This window comes from Ammodytes marinus (assembly GCF_949987685.1).
Source record: "Ammodytes marinus genome assembly, chromosome: 17".
NCBI classification, from domain to species: Eukaryota; Metazoa; Chordata; class Actinopteri; order Uranoscopiformes; family Ammodytidae; genus Ammodytes; species Ammodytes marinus.
In genome coordinates, this window is record NC_137221.1 from 17,685,861 (window position 1) to 17,711,345 (window position 25,485).

Genomic DNA, 25,485 nt, shown 5'->3' on the forward strand with positions numbered 1-25,485 from the left:
CGGTGGCCAACATGTTGCCCCTGAGTGGAATTTTGATCCTTCATTTGCCTATAGGAAAAACAGAGCGGTGCATGGGAGCGCCGCACGCCAAGTCACATTATGATCCATGACACCATTCCCCTCACTGTGCACGTTTTTTTTTATTTCACCGAAGGCTCAAAGCACGAGCTCTTTCTCTTTTGTTCATGTGATGGGTACAGTGACCTCTGACATGCACACACCCTCCCGTCCTCCGAGCTGATGTTGCCATGGAAACCACTGAGTTAGCGAGGCAAAAATGTTAATGGCCTTTGTGATAAGAATTCATTTTCCACATTGTCTTTACAAGGCAGTTACCAGTTTTTATATTTCTGGTATGTTTATCTAAATCATACTTTACATTAAATGTTGAACCAATTAAATTATTTTTCATCTCCTGATTATAGTAAAACGATGCGCCTGTTCCACTCACAGTGGGCCTAGTGTTCCACCTAAAGAATAAGCACAAATACGGCCTGATAAGACATCCATGTCCATTCTGAAGCACCAAATAAGCGAGGCAAAATTTCACAAATCTGGGTATCAGTTCAAAGTACATCTGTGGACTTAGTACCCCCAGCGTAACCCTGAGATAATGGTTTGCGTGCGATACGAAAGCTTCATTCCAGCCCTTGAGCGTAAGGGAAGTGTTTCCGCGGCTGGGATCAGAGCAGACATGCTGAGATGGACAGAGACTGAGTGCCTCCCGTAGGAGCTCTGTCAAACACTCGTAAAACCATCCCCGCTTTGCGGACACAGCGGTCGCCATGGCAATAGTTTCAGCTTTACACAGGGGGCCAATTGCAGTATTACACATGTGGGAGAGGAGGAGTGGAGGCTGTGTGCAGAAGGAGGAGGAGATGTGGGAGGGGTTTCAGTATACCTGTACAGTGAATGTATTGTTACGTGTTGTCAAGTGCTTTTAAATTATATTTTCGTATGTAACGTGGAGACCAATGTTACCTTTTTGTATGGGGGGGGGGGGGGGTGGGACGACAACAGGTTCTGAGCAGAGTAACTTGTAAATGATGTCAAACTGTCTTTCTATATAAAAGAGAAGCTGCTTCAATGTAAACAGGAAATGACTGAAAAAAACCTGCAAAATAAAGTAAAAAAGCTCTGTAGCTCACACTGACTGTTGTGTTATTTCAACTCAAATAAAGAACAGTGTTACAGATGAATGCATTTAGACAAGCTTACTTTATTCATAAAGATCTTTGCAGTAGTTTACAGTATACACTTCAACCGCCCTCCCAACACACTCGCATGAAAAGACACTTGATGCACACGCGCGCACACACACACACACACGTTTTCCTCATGATTACTGGGCATGTGCAGTTTTTAAAGCCTGAATACAACACTGTCAGAGGGTCACTTTGTAAAGACAGAAAATGGACTAGCAGTGGAACAGAGCCCTGTGGACACGCACACACATATAAATAACACTCACTCATGATGTGGAAATGCACACAAAGCCATGACTTTTTCTTCACAACTCTAGTTTTAAAACGTGGAAGTACATAACGGATAAAAGTGTCTGTAACTTTGTGTCGTGTACAATTTTTTTGCCCAGCTTCTTACGGACCAAAGTAAAACATTATAGGTCTTTCTTTCATCACTAAAACATGAGGGAAGTAAACACTGAGGGGCGGCAGGGGTCACGAAAGTATCTCACACAGGTCTCTCTCCACGACTTCTACATATTTTCATATTTACAGTACATTCAAGATAAAGCCTTATTTAGTGCAGATACATGAAAAACGTAGTGCTGTTTTTTGTTTTTTTAACATCCGACGTCTTGGCAAAACACTACCATACGTACAGTAGTGCCGCAGTATGGGAGATTCTTAGAGATCACTTCCTATTCCATTCAATGAAATATACACACTCACATGGCTCTCTTAGACATCACATTTTAGCATTAACATTTACAAAAAAAACTAAAAACATTTTCCTTTCCCTTTTGCCTTCCCCGAGATTTGAACACTTGGACAATTCAAATATTTCTTGGCTGCTTTATCAGTAAAGACATGTTAAAGAACAAGGACATTAACATTCTAAATGGGGTTTTCCTTCCAAGCCCTGTTTCAATCTCCTGCTACAGTTCTCTCTTTTAGCCTAAACAGCTGTCATTTTGTAGTTAGTAACACAGAATAAGTGCATGCACTACTAATGGTGCTTGAGTCCCTTGCAGCAGAAAGATAAGCCTAAAAATGATTCAAACGTAAAAAGGGCCATGGCACTTCTATCAAGTTAATGATCCTATATAACCCATTGTGTATAATACGTTAAAAAGCTAAACGTAAAAGTGCTTCCTTCCAGAAGTGGACTACATTCTTTTCTTACCTTGATTGCAAATAAAAAAAAAAGTGCTAAATGATTGTACAGCATATCAACAAGACAACTTAACCGAACCCCGATCATAAATGAACTAATAGCTGACAACAACACAAATTTACCGGTATCTCCCTTCCAAATATCTTCATTCCACCTGCTCGAAGTTGAGCACGTTGCCGTCAAAGTGCGTGAGGACGTGGCCCTCAAAGAGCTGCTGCTGGCAGTTGAGGGGGAACTGCTCGGAGCAGACGGGGCAGACCTTCCAGTGGCTCTCCACGTGCTGCTCAAAGCTGCGCTGCTCAAAGTGCGGCGGGAAGATCACCTCGCACAGCGGGCAGCGCTTGTGAACGGCACTCCTGGAGGAAGTACAAGTAAGTCATTAAGTAAGTAAAATGTATTTATATAGCGCTTTTCACAGACAGAGTCACAAAGCGTTTTACAATGCGCATAGAAAATAAAAACATAGTAAAAAATATGTCTAACAATAAAATGAATTAAAAAAACACAACAGATACAATTGGCAACATATAAAAGACAGAAGTTACCCAAATGCATTAGCCTAAACAAGTTAGTCTTCAATTGACCCTTAAAACAGTCCACACTGTCAGCAAACCTAATGCTGGCAGAGCATTCCAGAGCCTGGGTGCCAAAGCGACAAAAGGGAAAGAGGGTTGGTGGTGGTGGTGGAGATGGGGATGGGCAACACATGGGTCAGTTTACTTTCAGATCATGTCCCGGGAACGTGCACACCGACTTATTATACATGACAAGTCCATCCAGTTAAAAGTAGACTGTGACCTTTGTAGAGGTGTCCCCGAATAATTTACATAGTCAAATCTAATTGGTTGAAAAATTATTCGACTATTCGTGGAATCGTGTTTTGTTTTTCTGCCTATTGATCCATGTTCTCAATTGCAACATTGGCTTTCATTGTTGTCCACTCAAGACAAAAACACCCAATTATAGTTTGTCTTCTTGACGTGGCATGAGACATTTTTTTTTTGCGATTCAGTCTACCGTTCATGCACACTACGGTGATATTTACAAAGATACAATGTAGTAGATTAGATTAGAAAATCAAAGTCTATATAATACCATTCTTTGTGTGTGTGTGTGTGTGTGAGGGGGGGCAGGCACACTACCTGGAGTCAAAACAGAAACTCCTCCTGGCTTCACTCCGCCCACTGGCCTGATGATCACAGGATGACTGAGCTCCATCGGCAGCCTATACAACACAAACACACACAAAGGGATGGAAAAGGATGGCTTATCTAATAGCTGGAAGAAAAAGCAACCAGCGAGAGGGTGCTTACTAAAAAAGGAGAAAAATGGGTCTAAGTGGCTTCCAAACAAGTGAACCGTTAGAGATAAGGGTGTGCAGGTATGTCTTCTTACTATTTAAAGAACAACACACGGTGGACCTTCCTCGTGAGGCATGGCTCGCTCCCAAACAACCAAAGATATAATCCTACAGAACACTGATCTCGGGTCTGTCCCTTTGCAAAAATCCCCCCCCAATTACTCTCCAAGCCCTTGTTATATTCGTCTCTCTAGGGCTCTGAGGGAGTGACGTTAATTAGAGCTTCATGCAAATGAGTTCAAAGCTTCATTTTTTAAGGGCAAGCTACTATTCCCTTCTTTCATCACGGAGGAGCACTCCAGAGAGAGAGAGAGAGAGAGAGAGAGACAGCGAAAAATAACAAAAACATCTGGGATCACAGTAATTTTGGCGTGCATTTGCCTTAAGTAACGTGTAAAGCTCTACAGAAGGACAAACGGATAAACTGCTGGACCAAACTCAAATCGATGCTGTGATCACTTATGGTAATTTGATCGATGTTTAATGTGATGTTTAATAATATATGTGTAGTCCAAATGATTACAGATACTCCAATATAATACCAATGCCTAGGTTTTATTTTAATGTGGTGGCTGAGTGTGTTTTTCGTGCACCTACATTGCGTGGCTCCTCTGGTGAATGCTCTCCGTTGTCAGGGGAGCCGGTGCTGCGGCAGGGCTGGATGCAGACCACCTGGCGGGTCCAGCCCGGCCCCCCCGCCGCGCTGGGGCTCTGGGGGGTGATGGGAGGAGCACAGGGAGGGGCGCAGGCTGAGGGGGCCTCGGGCGGAGGACGGGACATTTGATCGGGAGAGAGCGCGACATCCACCCGGTCTAAAAAAATAAAAATAAATCAGTTAAAGGTCACATTATTATGATCATCTTCAGGTTCAAAAGTGTAATTTGGGTTTCTGCTATGGTGTAGTGTCCAAAAAAAATTTATTTCTCAGTGCCATTGCTAAATCTCCTATTTTCAGCCTCTGTCTGAAACACTCCATTTTAGAGCCTGTCTCTTTAACCTTTAAAGCTTTCCAAAAAGCCCAGTCTGCTCTGAGTGGCCCTGAATCTTACTGTCAGTTAGATTCAGGGATATCTGGGGATGTGCTTATCACAGTTGGAGATAGTGCTTAGGTTGGTAAGGGTGGGGTGTGGCTTTTCCCCTTATGGAACACGGGTTTTCAGTAAAGTGGAGGTGGAGCAAAAGAGAGAGGGTTGTTTGTTATCACACTTTGGGAGTATCTAGTCACACTGTAGTGACCCATATTAATGTTGAAAAAACATGAACAAGTGAATTTTGCATAATAGGTGACATTTCACACACACGGACAAAAGAGCATCAAAATGACAGACGCTAGAGAGTAAGAGAACAATTAAAGATTGATCGATCAGAGCGTTAATCTCTCCCCACCTCTGGTTGTGTCAGTGGAGTAGGGATTGCCGTACTGCAGCTCTGCGGGCCTCTGAGGCACCAGGGGCGGAGGAGAGGGGTCCTGAGGGTAGGGCAGGGGGTAGCGCAGCACCATCATCTCAGCCCCAGCCTCCTGCTCCCTCTGCCTGGACACACAGCGCTGCAGCTCCTGGGGGGGGGGGGAAGATGGAGACAAGGTCCAGGCCATGAGTGTCACAGGATTTCAGAAGGATAGATGACATATTCTTAAAGGTGCAGTGTGTAAAGGGAATCTGCAATTTTCAAAACCGACTTGGTGGAAATGGAATGTAATATTCCAATAGATGGGAGCGGGGCACGCCACCATGTTTCTACGCTAGCACATAAGGGGACAACTAAAAAGCCTTACACGGGGTCTCATTCTCAAGAGAGACCTGCTTAGTTAAAGAATCTGACTTTGAATGCATCACACATCCTGCACGCACACCTTTGGAGCTGTGCATATTCTAAGAAGTTCTTAAAACCTATAAATTATTTTACTTTTTTTTTTTTTTTTGTGTTTTAACAAAAAAACTCCTTTGCAGCTCTATTGTGCGCACATGCTGAATGCGTGACCACCGCACACGTCAACATTATCAGTCTGATTAGAGAGGGACTTATGAGAACAGCTGTGTGAGAGGAATTCCAAAGCACTTTTTTGCACTCCCACACCGGGAGTTAAAGCTGTAGTGCGTAACCTTTTCAGAAAAAATCTAATTTCAGTTACGTTCAAGCCATTGCCACATGAGTTGACACAAAGCCGATTATGCCTTTTCAGCTCCACAAAGATCTTTGTATTTCTCAGTATGGCATTGTTTACAAACTGATGTCACCCCCCGACATTGGCACAGGAGCTCTGATAAATCTCAAGAAGTGCCCAAGAAATGTTTCAGTTGTTGATTCTACTGCTAAGGAAACACCTGTAGATTGTTATAATAACACATGGGGGGGGGGGGGGGCAACAGAAGTTACGCTCTATAGCTTTAAGTATCTTTCCCTCTACTCTGTTTTTGCCCTTTGTGATCATATATGAAGCGAGAGCATTAGTACCTTACTCATTACTGTAATGGGTGTCAGACTCTGGCTCCCTCTGCTCGGCCTCTCCCTCTTCTACTTCCTTCCTTCCTCTCTCTATTCCCACACTCTGACCTCCTCTCTTGATGACTTCATTAGTGCGCTGCTATCAGGTTTAACATTTAAACCAGGGTTGGGAAGGTGAAACAGACACGTCGCGTGGCATTTGCACTGTTCTAATGGCACTGTACCATTGGGCAAAAGAAGCAAGTATAGATGTATTAATTAATGGCTAGCTAGGAATATGGAAAAGTGAAGGAACATCTACAGAAAGGGTTCATACAAGGCACAGATAGGGTTTATAATTGATTGTGAAGGGACGATCCATCCAGTGATGGCTCATTTCTACAGGTCTGGTGCCTGTAGCAGTGACTGACAATGTTGTAATGGTAAACACTAGCCATGTATATAAATGATGTGCTGATTGTACCTCCTGTAGCAGCTCTTTGTCTCTCAGGGCCTGGGCCAGGTTGCGTTTCAGCTCCGTAACCTCGCTGGCCCGCTCTGCCATCTGCACCTACAGACAGAGCACACACACAAGGAAAGAAAGAAAAAACACATTAATTTATCCTTTCAAATATATCTCTTAAACAACTCCTTAAAGATTCTCTTAAACAACTCATAGATTCCTTTCATGTAGGATTCCCACTCCATTTGTGAATGCATGTCTTCGTGCACGCAGGCGAGGCAAGTGAACACAACATTTGGTCAGTTGAGTTTCTATTGCAGCCGAATGGAGCGGCGTCAAACGTGCGGTGCTCACTGTAAAACACACACAGCTAAAGCCACAGAGAGAGACAAGAGTCCAAGTCCAGGGCAGACTGGAGCAGCCCGGGGGATCGTAGTAAATCTCCTACTTTCTGACAGGACTGACCCTGTGGGAGAGTTTACATGGCTAGTTGCCGGCTCTGCTATGATATCATCCCATTACGAAGGTTTCCAAGTCCCCCCTCCGCTCCGCTCCCCTCCTCGGTTTCTCTTTCTGCTTCATGTCTGTCTGTCTGTCCTGCCCTTTTCACTCTTAAATTCTGTTCCATTCTCCTCCCCATCATGCTCTTTCATCTCCTTTTGTCCTCTCTCTCCCTCCCACCTCTTTGGTTAATTTACGGCGCAGCATTAGCGGGTTAAGTTCAGGTGAAGGGGATTGTGCAGCAGTGAATTTCTGTGCCGCCATCCCCTACCCCTGTCTCTCCCTCTGTCTATTCCTCTCTCTCTCTCACTCTGTCCTCTGGGTGGCTGATGTAAACAGCCGTAAAGCACGGCATTCTGCGGACGACTCTGTTGTCAGTCTCCGGGGCCATTAAGAGCGGCTGGGGGGCCCCCGGGGCAGGAGACTCTATCAAAGACTGGGGAGAGCCTTATTTACAGCGCCGATATAAACACACACTCACTCACCGAGATTAAATGGCAGCAGGTACTCTGGCGGACATTCGCACGCAAAATGGAACAGGCCCACAGAGACGCAGGGAGCGCTCGCATTTAATCACACACACACACACACACTGGCCCATGTGTGGCAAGGACACAGTGGCTATGTGTTAATGCATGGAGTAACTGGGTTACTCCCGTAATGAATGATCAAGTAAACTGTTATATTTGCTGCTATTTAAAATCTATCAAAATAATACTCTTCCAAAACAATGTGTTCATGTACCAGCTGCTGACACTGGTTATGCCCACTCTCTCTCTCTGAGTCAGCAAAGGTTAGACTTTGGGTTAAAATATTTGTCTCATAGTTTTTCTCCTTCATTAGTATTATGTTGCACTATTCTGTTACAATTTCCTTATTAAACAATTAGAAAATTATTCAACATCAATTCCCAACCATTCCCTGGTTCTTACAGCCTGTCAAATTTGAGGATTTTAGTTTTATAATTTTGTAAATATTAAGTTTAATCAATATATAGTTTTTTTGCAGTTGTTTGGATATACCTATCTTTCTGAAGAGTTTACCTTGGACTCTGGGAATCTAAGATTATAATAATACCATATATATGTATATGTTTTTTACAATTTTGAATATTTTATAGGTTTATTAGTGTGTTTTTTTTGTCTTTAGAAAATTAATCAAAATGGAGGAATATGATTATAGAACAGGTTTGTATGAGAGAGAGAGAGAGAGAGAGAGAGAGAGAGAGAGAGAGAGAGAGAGAGAGAGAGAGAGAGAGAGAGAGAGAGAGAGAGAGAGAGAGAGAGAGAGAGAGAGAGAGAGAGAGAGAGCATCCCTCTTACCTCCAGCCACAACCACACAGTCAGTCTCTCTGAGATATACTCTATGGTGTATATCATATGTTTGGAAGTGTGTCTTACTCTGAATCGCTCCTCCTCATTGGCTAGCCGCTGTTGGAGCGTCTCGTTGATGGCGCACTGCTCCCTCCACTTCTCCTCCATCATGGCCAGCTCCTCCTCCACTGAGCGGCTCTGTTCCTTCTCTTCCTCCGTCGTGCCCCTCCCCTCCTCCAGCAGCACCTGTTCCTCTACGTCATCCCTCACTTCCTCCATGCCTTCCCTCACTTCCTCTGCACTCCTCACTTTATCTACGTGGTCTCTTACTTCATCTTCCCCTGCCTGGCCAATGGCTTCGGCGTTCTGCCTCTCATTCTCCACCTCCACCCAGCTGGTCATCCTGAGGCTCTCCTCCGGCAGACTGTCTTTCTTCTTCTTCTCTCTATCGTCCTCTTTTTCTTCTCTCTGCCCATCATCCTCTCCTTGGTTTGCCTCTCCCTCTCCCTCAGCCTCCACCTCGGCCCTCACTTTTACTGTTTTCTCTCGCTGCCTTTCTCCCCTCTCTGTGCTAAGGTACAAATCAATATGTGCGTTTTCCCTGTTGTGAAGTTCTGGAGTGATTGTCATCTCAGCGACTTGTTGTAGGACTGCAGTGACTATATTCCCTGTAAAAAAAAAAGTAAGAGTTGAACACAGATGATTACGATGATGGCCTTTAATATCATTAACCCTTAAAATAAGTGTTAAAGCATTAGTGCGTACATTTTTCAAATAAATGAATGTCCTTTACATTCAGGCCATCGCCAAACGAGTTGACACAAAGTAGATTAAGCCTATCATCTCCACTGAACTCTCTCCGTATTTCTCAGTATCAAAACCGCAAAAGACAGAAAGATATGCACTATAGCTTTAAGAAAATAAGAACATGCATATACAGTACATACAGTACTAATGCACTTGAATGTGAATGTGTGCAGGTGTGAACGTCGATAGTTAGCCTGCTATCGGTGTATGAATGTGTGTGCGATTGGTAACGTGGGAATGGGAACAGGTCTCCCTTACAAAAGAGTATTCGGTCTCAATGGGATATACCTGTATAAATAAAGGTAAAAAAAAAAAAGGTGTGTGTGCATGTTTACCATCTGTTGGTGACTCTGGACTAGGGGTCAGTGGCTCCAGTGTCGTCTCAGTGGATGCATTTCTCTTTTGCTCCTGCAGAAATACACACACAACAAAAAGAACAATGTATCCATATAATGTATTACCAACTGGTTTAGGCATAACGTGTGTAATATATATTTTCAGCCCCTGTCTTTTCATGTTTTTTTTTTGAAGACAATATTACTCACCCCCAATGACTCAGTGGTGTTTAGTTTGGCCACCTGCCTGCGGAGGCGCTGGCACTCCCGGTATTTCTCCTTGTAATGCTCGGCGGCCATGTGAAGACGCAGCTTCAGCTCCTCCACCTCTCTCTGCAGCTCGGCCTCTGCCTCGGACACCACCATCACGCCGGGTGTCATCTCTCCGCTGGTGCCCACACCCTAGGGAGAAATTAAGAAGACGAATTTCAAGAAAGGGGAAAATTCCCACAGGAGCAACCTCTCCATGGTTTGCCTCAGACAAGGGCTGTTCAGTTAAATAGAATTTTAATAACGATTAGATAACAATTATGAAAATAAGAGAATTTACTTTTAGAAGATAATATTTTAAGTCAGGTCTAGCCTTTGAGCCAGGGCATGTTTTTAGATAATAGTTCAAGGAAATCCACTGTTAAAAACACAGTTTTTCCAATACATTTAAAAAAAGGTACTAAATACATGATGTTTCCAAAGCCAATGTAATTATTGTGTAAAATAATTGTGCTTTCACTATCAATCAAAATAATTGTGATCATGATTTTAGCCATACTTGAGACTTCCTTCAGCTCTAGCCTATCAGAGCATTGGACTTAAAAAAGAACATCCAGAATGAGGAAGTTTTTTGACACTGACCACTTCCTTCTGTGCAGTGCTCCTCATGCGGTCCAGCTGGCTCTCCATGCGTTGGCACTCGGCCTGAGCGTCGGCCAGACTGGCGCGGAGCTTGTCTGCCTCCAGGCGGGCGCGGTACAGCTCGGTCATGGTGTGGTCCCGGGCGCTGGCTGAGTCGCGGAGCTCCGAGGCCAGCAGCGAGGCCTGCTGCCTGGACGCATGAAGCTGCTCCTCGGCCTGACGGAGCAGCTCACGCACACGTGACAGCTCTGCCTGCAGATATGACAAGTGGACTGATTATTTTACTACACAAACAACATACAGGTTCATCTAAAAACAATGTTAATGTCATGGAGAAGTTCATTGAAAAGTGAAACTTATATAGGCTATATTCTAGATTCATTAAGTCAAATGTGTCATTCTTTCTTTTGTTTTTAATTTTGATGATTACGGCTTACAGCTCATGGAATAAAAAAAAAACAGTATCACAAAATGTATTTATTTATAATTAATAATAAAGAAATATCTACCTTATGAAAAGTATTTATATTCGAGATTCGGATCGCTTTATATGAAATGAATCAAGAATATATGAAGGTTTCACTTTTTGAATTAAATTATGGACTAAAATGAACTTTCATTGAAATTCTATTTTTTTTAGATGCACCTGTGTATGGCTTAGGTATGAATGTGCACTAAGTTGAGTATTTATTACTTTTGTCATACTTTGGCTCTCTAGTTAGTTTATTTGATCCTGGCAGTGACATTTCAGAACAACCCACTTGTACCTTGTCAGTCTTGTGTGCCAGCAGCTCTTTCTCCAGGCTGTCCCGCTGGGCGACGCAGGCCCTGAGCCGATCCAGCTCCTCCTGAAACTGGGCAATGGTCACCTCCCGGTTCAGCTCCACCGCCTTCAGCATCTGCAGCTCCGCACTCAGCTTAGTGTTCTCCAGTTCAGTGCTACGCAGATGGGCCTAAGGATGACGTGAAAGCACAGAGAAAAGAGGGGGGGGGGGGGAAAGGTCAGAATAAAGACACAATCGCACAGGCCTTGTAAGTCAAAATACAACTCCTTTTTCATTGACCCAACCTTTTTTTTCCAAGAGCTTTCTCCCACCTTGTAGAGGTCTCTCTCATCCTTCTCGTTCTTCAGCTGGCTCTCCAGGATGTCCCTCTCAGTGGTCAGCTTCTTCAGACGGTCGCGTAGGCTGTGGGGCGGGAAATGACCAAAATATCTTTTGCACAGCTTTCAATTTTTTTCAAGCCATCCATGTTTTAGGGTTAGTAACTAGCATGTACATTTCAGAAGACCTTTCCGAATAACATTATGTATGTATACAGGTTACCAAATTATTAACCAGAACCTATCGAAGTATTAATATGGTATAGATAGATATGGATTGTATAAATATATAAATGTAAATATAGTATAGCAAATTGTATATATTGAATATAGAGAGATTAGACCTTAACACAGGAAGTTCATTTAATAAATATTAATTATTGAGCTGTGGAAAAGGGGTAGGATTAAATACTGTACGTTTTATACTTCTTCCTACTAATTTTCAGGCATATCAATGGAATATAATGTAATATGCTTTTTATTTTTACTTATTTGTGAAATAATTTGAACATCTTATGTGTGTATTGTTTATTTGTGCTTTTGTTTTGTATTTTAGATATGTTTGATTTGATTGATTTGTCTGAAATACATTTTATCAATTCAATTCAATTTAATTCAAAGTTAGGAATTTTTTTTCCCCGAAAGGTTGCATGGCCACAGCTGAACCATTAAGGGATAATTGATTGGGTAACGTGTAGCTAGCATTCTAGCACTCACCAATCGAGCTCGGTCTCCTTCTGCAGGCCCCTCTGGGTGACTCCCAGCAGGTCCTCCTCCAGCTGGCGCACCCGGTCTGTGGCCTCCGTCAGCCGGCGCCTCACGTCCTCCCTCTCCTCTGACAGGCCCTGAGACGAGCGCAGCAGCTCCTAAGGGACAGACAGACACGCAGCTATTGGACCACAATGACGAGGTGCTACAGCCAATCACAACAGCTGAATTAGCAGGCTGAACTTTGCAGGAGGAGAAAGAGGGCTAAGCGTCAGGAGCTGATGTAATACCCATGATGGTGATAATTCATCATTTTGTATATATACTTTTTCTTTTTTTCTTTATTTATACTCGAGAGATCAATTGAGGGGTGATCATTTGCAGTGATGTTGAGTCAGACAAATGCAAAGCAAAAACAACAATACATACAGAATATACAATGCAAATACATCAAATACACAACAAGCTAATAAAGAGACAAAACAATTGAAACATTTAGATAGCGATATCATCACATTACAAACACTATAATCTGCTGTACGCAACGAAAGTAAGCTCAAAATGGGTAGAGGCTTGTTTTGCTTTTAGCCAGTTGTTAACCTTTGTTGTGAAGAACTTTATATTTGGTATTCATTTGATTAATCACACACATTTTATTGCCTGTTTGAACTGCGGTTGTAACATGAGAATGAACCCTCTGAGGCTAAGTCAAGTCTTGTCAATCACAAATATAACTTATGACTCAAGTGATCCTTTGATGGACGCAAAAAAACACCCCTTTAGTATTTAAAGTTCATTAAATGTTCCAATTGAACAAACAGTAACATTAGCCCCGTCTAGCTTCAGTGTTTTCCTTTTGACTCACTGGTGGTAATGCACACTAGAGCATATGAGGTCTGTGTCTTCTGCAGGAGGAAATGCCTTGTTTGAACTTGCAAATGATCAGCAGTGAAGAGACATTAAATCATCCACGGCTAATATTGGTTGTGACAGGACAACATACCTCAGCACACACCCTCCTCTCTATTTAGCGAGCGAGCGCACGCGCACGCACACGCACACACACACACGGTTAGCACAGCGGCCACCAACGCAGAGGAGACAGAGTGCTCGTGCACATGCCAATGCACACTCCGGCCTTTCTCCCTCTGGGCTCGGCTCTGCGTAGATTACTGTATGATTTTTACGGCGGGCGTTGGGGAAGCACTTTAGCAGTGCATAAAGACCTTATAAAAAGTGCGGTCGTAAAATTAGCAGCCACAAAATATGTACTTATGTTTTTTAATGTTAAACCCGGGATTTATTTTTTTCCCCTTTCTTTCCAGTGTGGCATGAGCTGACTCTGTACTGTTAATGCTCCAGAAAAGATACACACACCTACAAGTCGTATATCTACAGAAGGACATGTCTGTTGAATGAAAGGCAGCATGGTAATAACAGTGTGTGCGTGTGTGTGTGTGTGTATTACCACGTAATTTATGGCGATTTTGTCCTTCGTAAAAAAGAGCAGCGGACTAACTCAAAGCAGCCTGCTCTTACTCTGAGCCTAGACCGAGGAGCAACACTAGGGGGCGATAAGAGACTAGATTCAAACTCACTCACAAATGTCTTGGCAAGTTTCAGTGTTTCACCCCTCCCTCCTTCATCCACACCCCCCTTACCCGCCCCCCTCAGCTTTCCTTGACTTTACTTGGGTTGACTGTTTTTAGGCAAGTGTGCTGAGCTACTGCTTATCAAATCAGCAACTTAGAAAACAATATGAAATATGACTTATCCTGGTGTGTGAGTGAATATGGAGGGAATGGGGAATGGCGTAGAAAGTAAATTAAATCAAGAACATTTTAAATATATCTATTAAAAAAAAATAAGTGGATTAAAGTTTCCTTTTTTTAATCATTTTGTTGAACTTCCTTTATCTTCAAACTGCTTGCTTTGCTTTTGACGAAAACGAGAAAAGGACGGAAGGACAGGGGGAGAAAATAGACAAGAAAAAGCAGTGGCCACTGAATCGCGTGACTGAGTGGTGTTTGTCCCGGAGGCTGGGCAGGGCCCTTTTTCAGGCAGGCGGTTTTGCGGACTACCCTCCTCTCATTCCACACACAGACTAAAAGGGTTTGCAAGCGGGTGGCATAATGAGTGCGTTTGTGTTTGTGAGTTTGTGAGTGTGTGTGTGTGTGTGGGCTTGTGCGTGTGTGACTGTGCATTAGAGGGGCCTGGTGGTGTAGAACCTCAATGTGAGTGTGAGGAGCTAGGGGGTTGAGTGTTCGTGTACGCACACAAGCCTTTGTGTGTGTGTGTGTGTGTGTGTGTGTGTGTGTGTGCGTTTATGTGTTTGACGTCATGTTTGTTCACTCTGTGGTTGCGATGGCATCGTCGCCTGACGCCAGATGCCCAAGAAAACTGCGTCCCAATTCCGTTCTGGCCCAGTGAGTCAGGTCGTAAAGGACTTGCACGCACGCACGCACACACACACACACACACACACGCACGCACGCACGCACACACACACACACACTCTCCTGGACATGGACATAGATTATTCATAAATTGGGGCCTTTGAAGTTTTCAGACCTGTGATCACTGGTGGGGAACCGGCTCCACACACGTCTGTTTATGTACACACCCCCAAACACTTCCATGCAAACACACACATGTGCAAACACACTGAAACTCACCCAAAGCCTTTTTTGTGTGTGTGTAAGCTGCAAAGTATATTTTTAAACACATTTCTGAATTATTGAAACTCTGCCTTTATAATTTATAATTTACATTTTCCTTTCTTTCATCAATTAATTAAATATATCATGGTTTAATGTGACAAAGAAAGGGGTGGGAAAAGTTTAAGTTTACTCAAGTAAGCAAGTACAAATGTGTGTAGAGTGCAGCATTGGCATGGTCTTTGACCTCATTGTAGATTCAGAAATATTGCCATATCTTATATTTATTTCAAGTATAAATTAAAACTGCGAGCAGTGATGACCGGGCCCTCGCACCTCATCGTGCTGGACACCATCCCAGCCGGCCTTGGCGCTCCGGGCGACTGCGCGAGAGAATGCGCCGCAGTGTCCTCCTCTTCGGAGCGCGCGGCACAGTAATACCTGTCACCGGAAGCACAGAAGTTGCCGCGACACGCTTGATACGGATGCGAGGACGACCTCAGGCCTGGGCTCTTACCAGGCAGGTGAAGTTTGGAGCACAAGGGACAGTGCAGAGCGAAATTACAGCGACTTCCTGTTTCGAGGCGATGACGTTGAGAAACTACAAAGGCCACGGAGCCGACGGAACCGGCTTCCGCTGCTCTGAGGTTGATTTGATCAAGTGTGTAGGACTTAGGTAAATAACTAGCATGCAATATTTACTTTGCCCAGCAGTTGGCGCTCTCACTTTTTCTTAATATTATTGTGTGGGCTTACTCAGGCCTTGGGTCTCATTAAGCATATCAAATGTTGAGAAGATCAGACTATAGACAGAGTATAGTGGAGTTACAGCTACTTCCTGTTTACTGGCAAAGATGCCAAGCGACGGCTTGGCGTCTTCGCCAGTAAACTACTGTACTACTGTGATTTTGAAATCTTTTCGCAATTTAACATCGGGCAAGCGTCTTGAGTATTTGAGAAGTGGTTCGACGTTCCTGACGTAAAAACTCTAGGACGAGTTCGTCGATATGTGAAAATTTGTATTATGGCGATTTTAGGCACTAAATCCAAAATGGCCGACTTCCTGTTGATTTTGGCCCTGGACATAAAATTGCATTTAGGTGCGCCTCGGGCCATTACATGTTGTCCTAAGATTTAAGGCTTCTAGCCCAATTTTTGAGCATGCATTTCCTTAAAAAACGTTTTTGGCCACAGGGGTCGCCGTTTTTTTGGCCCGGTCTCGAAACCAACGATAACTTCAATTTTTTTGCAGGTCTGATGGGTACGCAAAACATTTTCAAGTTATGCATGACGGGAAGGAGGTGAAAAGTGCCAAAAACGAGTCGGAATATTAATAATAAGAATCCTGGCGGTTTCAATAGGGCTTCGCACCAGTCGGTGCTCGGAACCTAAATATATCAGCTGACGTACAGTATCTGCGGCTGTGGCGTTGTGATGTGGACTGTATACCGTGTAAGACAATAAACAGATCTCATCTCATTATTGCACTAACATCTTTTGATTACACCTTTATCTAACTATAGAAATGCATCCACAAACTAGATCTTCTACATCTCTACTAATGTGCATTGCTTGGTGCCCTGGCTTCCTGTCTGTCTCTCTAACCTGGTTGTGTGTGCGCAGCAGGCAGCATGTCTCCCTCTCCTGCTCTCTCTCTCTGGCCAGGCGTTTCTGCTCCTCCTGCAGCTGCTGTTTCTCCTCCTGCAGCAGACGCATGGCCTTCAGCAGCTCCCTGCGCTCCTGCTGCGCCTCCTCCACATGCTGCCAGGCACCAGGGGAGCATAGGGCAAAAGAGACACACCATGAGAATGATACCTGTACTATGGTATATTGTGTGTTTTACACACATTATGCAGGGTTCTCACATATTTTTTTTACCAATGAACTTTCCAAACTTTTCAATTATATTTACCCAATTTCCATAGCCTTATTTGAAAAGCTTAAAGTAGGTTGGCCTGTTAAGCAATCATATGGTTCAATAATGAGGCTCTTTATGTTTCTCGAGTCATAAGTCTACAAGCCAATTTTCATTCGAAAGCCATTATTTAACTCATACTTCCATGCTTAACTGCTAACTTTTAGTTTGCCAACTTTACCCACTCTTTTAATAAAAACTGCCAACTAACTGCCGCATCACAATGTGTATCACGTGAAGTTTAAAAGATCACACAGGTGCAGCGCAGCACTAGATTTTAAAACAATAGTCTAATTCAAGGAACTATTTTCGCATTATGGTTAAGACATGATTTTTATGAACATATTTTAAACACTAGCGAAAAAATAAGTGTAAATTCAAAACATTTCCAAAACATTTAGGTTAACTCCAAACAATTGCCAGGCCTGGAAAACATTTTTGTTCAAATGTTATAACTTTTCCAGGAATTTCATGTGCGTGGGAACCCCTGTATAAGGCTGTCTAGTAGGACAATAATAATTTATGAATGCACAAAGGGGAATTCTTTATTTTCCTCCTACTCAGTGACGTTACAGTCAGGTACGGTATGGTACAGAAGTGGCAGGGGATTTTTTAATGAGGGCCAAGAAGACCAAGAGGTATAATATCTCCATCTGGTGTAGCCTACCTCTAGCAGGCCAGTCTTGGTGGTGACGACCAGAATGTCTGAGTTGCTGTCGTCCTCGGTGACAGTGAGCAGCTCCTCTTCAGTGGGTGTGCCTGACCTGAACTGGAAAGGCGTGCTGGCACCCCTGATGTCACCAGTGTGTGTGACGTAACAAAACTGGTAGAACTCCCCGTCAGATTTAGGAATGTAATAACCTACAAAAGAGACAAGAGTGACCGTTTGCGTTTAAATGATCTTTTTTTGTTTTCATTTTATTTGACATTGCTTTAATCAAGTAGTAATTGAAGTATGTCTGGACAAAACATTTTACGGCTTCAAAAATGGAGAAAATATACCAAAAAGCACAAACCCTACTTAAACACAAAGCGCAACCACAGTTAAATTTATTCATAAAAAACATTCAATATGTCCATATTTTTAATAAGCTCATATTTCACAGCTACACTTTGAGATCTCACTGGAGCACATCATTCACATGTGAGGCCTCGTTCTGTGGGACGGAGGAGAAAACACAGAACATCCGGCAGCCGACCAGTTTTACTGACTACTGACACACCGCAGCATGCTCTAATTTTTTCACTGGGTTATATCTGACCGTTCTACTCACAGTTAAAAGACTGTTTGCATGCCCTTAACCTGTGTGTGTGTTTTTGTGTGTGTGAGTGTGGTTTGAGAGGTGCTCAGGTCCCAGGCCTGAGCACCGCGTTTGCGGTTGTGCTCTCTTATTAAATAAAAGTGCTGGTTTTTATATGCGCCGTAAAATGGAGGAGTAACTTTGGAATACCCTCAGTCTGTATAGTGGTTGACGTAGTGTGTGTGTGTACCTTGAAACACCACAGTCCTGTGCACATTAATTCCTGGTTCGAAGTCTTCAGGCATGGGAGACCAAAGGAAGGTGTAGTAATCTCTTGCTGTGCTCCAACCAACCTGAGCCGGTAAAACATAAGGAAAAATGTTCATCAACAACAGAAAATAGTGCCAGACTGGACAGTGAAAACTACATTTTTAATAGCCAAATCTTATTTCACCATTTCATTAGAAACACAAGGTAAAGGTAAGCAAAACGATGGCATACAATGTTCAAGGCAAGGGCGGAAACACTTAAAACCGTGCCCTTTCATTCCCCACACACCTCCTTCTCTCTTCTTCCCCTCAGTTCCTGCCCCTTTTGGGCTCACACTAAAGTGGGGCAGTGAAGGTGTGAGAATGGGGTGGAACGGCAGGAGTGTGTGCATGTAGCATTGCGTGCGTGTACACACATGCGCGGGGCTCATGAGACGGCAGAGAATAATCCACGTGGAAATGAGAAGAGGGGGAGGGCAAATAAGAACGACGGGGAAAAAAAGGTGAAAATTTTACACAAAACGGCAAGGGAGATGTAATTCCATGGATTTCATGTGCTGTTTGGTGACAGATGATGAAAGGGAGTTGTGAACATCATAACTCAGGTCCTGCGTCGTAAATCTGTCGCGCTCAACCACACGCTCCGCTGGCCGTCTGGGACGCTCACGCGCACACACACACACGCACACACACGCACACACACGCACAGTTGCACACCTCGTATCAACTCACATGTGCGTTACATGTTTGTGACATTACATAACTGCGCCTCAGCCGAGGATAGGTCAACCACCTGTAGTACTGCGGGCCTTTTTCTTTTTTCTTAATATTTAAAAATTAATGAAAATTGGCGCAAGAGAAAGTTGCCTTTTTTGGACTGCGCTGGCAAAGGTATAGGACGGATTGCACAATGCACTGGGAGCAGTGTTGCCACAGTTACTTTAAAAAGTAACTTAGTTACTTTACTAGTTATTTGGTTTAAAAAGTAACTAAATTAGATTACTGATTAGTTTTTTTTTAAGTAACTAAGTTAGATTACAAGTTACTTTACAGGTTTTGAAACCCATATATCTCAATTTAAAACATGCACATATTAAGAATCATTGAAAATATATAAAATAAAGCTTGTAGGGTAGTAGCCTATAGGCATACTGTTTTCAAAATAATAAAAATTATGGTTTAAAAAATGTAATAAAAAGTTTTTCCCCCCATGAAAATAAATGCATTCCTCCAAAGTGCAAAGACAGTAGCAGTGTCTTTAAAGATCTCCTATTATACTACTTTTCTGGTCTTAATTTCTTGTTAAAAACTGCTATAGAGCAACCAGACATGAATCACATCACAAAAAACCATGTAGATTTTCGGGAAACTCTTCCTCTCATCTGAGCGCGCACTGCAGTCTCTCTCAACACTCAGCTTTGTGCTTCTCCGCTCCCTCCCCCCTCCTCCTGCAAACCCCACTCCGTTGTGATTGGTTACCTTCCTTCCGGAACACTTTCAGTGGCGCGAGGCAGACTTGAGCAGGAAGGTGGGGGCATGTTGCAGCATTACCATACATCCGCTTTTCGTGACAACAAGAATATCAGGAAATTCTGAAACGATTTGATCACGTGACTTCTCGACCGGCTGCCCTAGTGTTTAGTGCTCTGCACAGACACCCCAGACGGTCAGCAGGGAATACGTCTTAATGCATGTACGTAATTATTTTATACGCTAGTATGGTTAAACACGACTATAAATCATTATAACAACGTTTATAGGTCATAAAAGTCAAAAACTATAATAGGTCCTCTTTAAACTTAACTTGCTTAGCCCTTCACTCTCATGCATTCATTTGACTTTTCTCTGCGATGTCTCATGTGTTGATAGACTGGGTGTGTGCGGCCACCGGTCACCATGTGACTATAAGTTTCCAAGTTTTAAACACTTCTATCTCTTCAACGTCACCGTACCCGAATCTGAAATATCCCCATAGCAGACGCTATATTTCATGGGGGGGAAATGTTTGTTTTTCGCCACAGTTCAGCTTAGACTCAGCCGTAATGCTGCTGCACACACACACACACACAGACACACACACACACACACACACACACACAGGCACACACACACACACTGCATGTCAGAGACGAGGGGCGCTACCAAAAAGACAAGAGGAGCGGTTGGAGCGTTTAGAGACATGCGCGCATTTATTTACATTGAATCGCAATCACAGTCATTTGTGCAGTTATATAAAATGTTTCACTAAGGAAAATGACAGAAAAAGTAACGCACAGTGACTTTGATGAGTAACGATAGTAACGTGTTAGATTACTCATTACTGAAAAAAGAGGTCCGATGCCGGTAACAAGTTACTAAGTAACGCGTTACCGGCATCACTGACTGGGAGGAGTAACTTGCTCTGTTGCATTGACGCGTCCTCACCTTCAAAGATTCACTAATAACATGCCAATAAAGTTTACTATGTTTATGTACAACCATTTCTGCTGTTCAACGTTTAAATAAACAATCAAAGTAACAATTAGTTATTCAAAAAAAGAATTTAATTCAGGAATAAACAAGAGAGAAAACATTCGGAAGTTTTAACTGTAAATCAAACTAGCTCTTCAAAACCAGTTTATGTCAGTTTATCCAGTTTGATAATGCTGTTGCATGATCTCTAAAAGCAGTGTTTGCCTTATCAACCCATTACACTTTAAGTGTATATAATAAGTGAGTATAATGCTATTCCACACAAATGGGTAATCAGCTTGGAAACATGGGTTAGGAACATTCTTTCCACCTCCAGCAGCGTCTGAGCTGCGAATGTGTGTTTGCTTAAGACTGAACAGAAAGACATAAATTATTTTGCTAATTGCAGAGTGAAGTTGACTGACATTTGGTCAGGTATGGTGAGGCATTCCAACGCTGGAGTGATGTTATAAAATAATCACAGGCAGAGCGGCAATCAATCACTCAGCCAGAGGTGTGAGGGTACAGCACGATGACAAGAAAATTATACACTTACACAACGGGTTTCTCCCTGCCGGCCCGACAAACATGCCACAACCAAAAAAATAAAACTCTACAGGGCTTCATAAGTGAGTTTTTGTTTCTTTGTAAAACATCAGATTCAAACTACACCAAACCATCATTTGAACTGGATATATAAAGGAAAACAAATGTGTTCAATTTTAGAAGTGATGTATAGAAATATTTGTTGGAAGGCACAAAAAAAGACTTGCCTAGCTTGATAAGAGAGTGCACTGTTGATGTTCACTGTGCATACACTGCATGTGAGTCCTGTTTGAGTGCACTACTTTCTAGGAGCATGTTATCCTCATCATTGTACTATGAAAATGTTCAGCCACTAGGGGGTGTCTGTGAACAACTCCAAAGACAGTGCCCTCTGAGTCATCCTCAGAAGCAGAGAGTCTGCTTCATAGCTCAGTCCCTCTCTCTGGAACAGGTAACGCCTGTAGATTAGAATGGTACGAGGTGGGGGGAATGCTCTCTCCCTGACTCATCTCTGCACAAAGCTTTTGCCTCTGGGAACCAGAAAAAGACTAGACATAACACAAGACAGGAACATTTTGATCAATGTTGATCATCCGTGCTCAGTGGGGAAAGTCAGATGGAAATCAATCATTTTTAATAACCCACCAACCTGTTGCTTTTTTGATTTAGATTCAAAACACAAAAATGCAAGCCAAAATGTAAGAATCACTGGGTAGCATGGGTTCATTAAAGGTGGAGTCAGCCATTGTGGAGAACGCTTGTTGTCAAAATCACTTTTTTTCAAAATCAGTGAATATGTCCTCACGACCCACCTACCTGTACGTACTGTCTATGTGTGCTAAACAGGCATGTTGCTAGCTATGTTTGGCCCCCTTTGTTAGCATACTCTTTGTTTACATAACAGTTTACAGAGCCTAGGCTGTGTATAAACACATGATTTTTTTTCAGCACACTCACAATATGTACAGGTAGCAGATTGTGAAGAGTTATTCGCTGATTTTGACGTGCTTTTGACAAAAAGGTTTCTCTAGAATGGCTACACTTTTAATTTGTTAAATTGTTTAATCAAAGTAGTGAGAGGATTATTATGTATTTATTTTAAAGCACCCTCAATGCTTTAGTCTAACCATCCATCTATTATATAAACAGATAGACGTGATGTGAACAGGACTAAAGAAGCGCGGCATGCGTGTTCGCTGACATGAAGCACCGACCATCAAACAGGCTTCGTTAGCGTGAATTACGACAATTACATTTTCCAATTGACTTTTTTCCACATAAACCCAGCGTCTTTATTCGTTGTTAATTGAGCTGGCGGGGTTTGAAGTCAGGTTCTTAAACAACAATAAAATGTTTGTCTGTTGACTTCACGAGACATTAAGTTTCCTGGTACACATTTCCTGTTAATTACGTGTGAGATTTGATGGCTTGGATAAAAAGAACGGAGCGGAGGTTGGTTAGCAGGAAGCACAGAGAGAAGAAGAGACCGATGGAAAGACAGGGGGGACAGGGGGGGCAAGTGACGTGGAGGGGGGAGGGGAGAATACAGGTCCTAATAAGAATCAGAGTGGTTCATAAAGAACACCAAATGTTTGCCCCCCAGCGAGACCTATTGCAACCAGCCCACCGTGTACACTCTTTCCTCTTTCTGCGTGCAAAGGCAACCGCACCAAAAGCTTGTGGTAAGGTTTTAGGCATGTAGTGTAGAGCCGAAACCATTAGTGTGGAGGCGGATGTATGTGCTAATCTGCCAACTGCAAGCCTACGTCCAATTAATTAAAAAACCCTAACACATAATCCATCTCACAAACACTCATGTAATAAGATGGGAATACTTCCATTCCCTAAAATATCTCTCTTTTGTGACACACATGATTCGGATTAAGGCAAGTCTGGTCCTGGGCGTCCTTGTTTTTTTTCTTTCTTTGAAGCAGCTGTGTTAGTGCGTGTAATGTACCTTGAAGATGCCCACCCAGTCTTTGGGGTGGGGAGTGATGTAAGGGGTCAGGGTGTAGCGACACTCCAGGGGCGCCTGGGGCAGGAAGCTCTTCCCCACGTTCTGGAAGATGACGTGGGCAAAGTTAGATGTTTCCATGACGCTGACGCTGCTGCCCGGCGACGACTCCACCACCTGGAACGACGACATTTTGTCCTGCTGCTGTTGGTCACTTCATTGGTCTGTAAGGCAGAACAAAAGAGAGCAGGGGACGGGAAAAGTTGAGTAGCGCAAACATCAGAGTGAAGAAAAGGAAACTTTGTCTTTTAGCCACACAGACACTCAGCAATAAAGCAGATTAGGTAGAAATATAGTAAAAAACATCTCTAATTTGAGTTCCAATCACCGTCTCTTTTGATTGTGTAAAAGACTAAGCAGAGGTGCAGTGGAGAATGACACATTTAAACAGCATATACTCACCTCTGAGCAGAGGTAATACGATTCAAGATTAATTAATTTATTATTTTTCTGCGCACTTTTACATAAATAAAAAACTAAATATCGTGCCCACACAGCCCGCAACAGTTCCGCAGAAAAGAAGTCAACAATGAAAAGCAGGATAAAATGATAATAAGATTGTAATAAAAACAGATATCGTTGAAAAACTAATAATTTATTCTTTAATAAAGACAGTACATTAAAGTTTTATGGAAACTGCAATAGTCAGGTACGCAGTGTGTAAAAGTGCTAGACTAGTGCAGTTTAATTCGGTGACAGCACAATATGTTATTAACCATATATTCCTATCAACAAACGACAGTCTAGGGATAAACGGTGTCTTCTGTACCTCTGGAGGAGCTTTGACAAATCAAGAGATGGTGCTGCTGATGGTGGGGTTGATCAAAGCCTTGGTTGGACAGTAAACACTGTATTTATATTAAAGCCGTATCTCTACAGCTTTACATTTTTTAATATTTCATTTTCATGTGACTCCTGCAATCCATCCACCTTCATGAAAAACTCAACCCTAAATTGATTGACTATACATATACATTTGAGTAGAGGATGTTTATTTGCCGAAATTGAACACACAGCTGACTGATGTAGTAACTGTATCTTACAGCAAGGCAGCAGACTTTTAAATGCTCTAGCTAAACCTTTGGTTGTGGTCATGAGAGTAGGAGCAGGTTTAAACGTTTGATGGCTGTCATCCATATATCTTTTTACTGGTTGAACATATAGCAACAACAAAAACCAAAACAACCACAACAAAAAACCCTCTTGCCCTCGATTTTCACGTTGGACTCCTCAGTAAGAGAAATGTGAAAGTGACTCAGTCATAACTGATGCTTGAGTCAGCTTAGCAGCTAACATAACATCGTCCACACACTGAGCCAGAGCGGACAACAAACAGTAAATGTTTCACGGAACAGCTATCGTACAGCAATGCCGTATAAAACCGCCTCAGTGAGCCAGAGGATAGTCTTATTCAAAGCGGCCAGGGCAGCTAACACTAGCACACGTGAACAGGCCATGTCGTGTCAAGTCACTGGCTAGCTAAACATTACCCCAGCCGGACAGCTAGCTTGCTGACACAAGACGCGACAATAACAGGCGTTCGTTTAGCTCGAAATGGAAAGATTTACCCCTTTCATATGAATTCCACTTGCAACAAAGAGGCAGTTTCTGCCGGACAGACCGATGTTTTTTCTCCCAGTGTCGCCGTTGTTGTTGTCAAAGCTGTGACGATGATGCGTCTCTTCCTGAAAGAGCAAAGTGTGCTGAACTTCCGGGATGCTGAGCAGTACCAATGATGCTGAGGATGCTGAGGGTGGAAAGGCAGCTGCCTCGACGAATGGAGAGAGCTCTGAGAGCTCTGTTAATTTATTAAATTTGCCTCAATAAGTGTGCACATTATTTTCCATTGCTTTATATATTTGTAACACTTCTGACTTAAAAATAAATCAGCAGAATAGCTGCGTATAGTCTACATTTTCTAATGTTCCTATTATTGCAAACCAAAATATACTATAAGACTCATTTTAACCCTATTTAATATTTCGATATTGTGTTCTTCATTTGAAGTAGATACTGTACCATAGACGGTCTTTAAAAGAGTGCTGTACTCATAGAAGCAGCTAAAGGGCAGTAAGTAAAAGCACAGGATGTCCCACCTTTGCCTTGTTCCCATTGGCTGTGGAAACTCGCCGAGACCTGCGATTGGCTGAAATCACATTCAATCATAAC

General features: G+C 42.8%; 1 protein-coding gene across 2 annotated transcripts; it reads right to left on the bottom strand.

The window, feature by feature from the left end:
- Positions 1-1,250: 1,250 nt before the first annotated feature.
- tax1bp1a (Tax1 (human T-cell leukemia virus type I) binding protein 1a) lies at positions 1,251-24,988 on the bottom strand. Of its 2 annotated transcripts, none has more exons than XM_080045984.1 (17): positions 24,885-24,988; positions 23,260-23,480; positions 18,287-18,389; positions 17,463-17,656; positions 16,486-16,641; positions 12,233-12,381; positions 11,510-11,600; positions 11,181-11,366; positions 10,414-10,665; positions 9,772-9,963; positions 9,562-9,634; positions 8,507-9,087; positions 6,627-6,713; positions 5,105-5,273; positions 4,316-4,530; positions 3,501-3,583; positions 1,251-2,714 (listed from the first exon to the last, which is right to left on the bottom strand). In XM_080045984.1, exons 2-17 carry the CDS (start codon positions 23,446-23,448, stop codon positions 2,504-2,506), a joined length of 2,931 nt encoding a protein of 976 aa, XP_079902110.1. In that variant the 5' UTR covers positions 23,449-23,480; positions 24,885-24,988; the 3' UTR covers positions 1,251-2,503. The 2 variants fall into 2 exon arrangements, with proteins under 2 accessions (XP_079902110.1, XP_079902109.1); XM_080045983.1 differs by having other exon boundaries at positions 11,483-11,600.
- Positions 24,989-25,485: the final 497 nt, after the last annotated feature.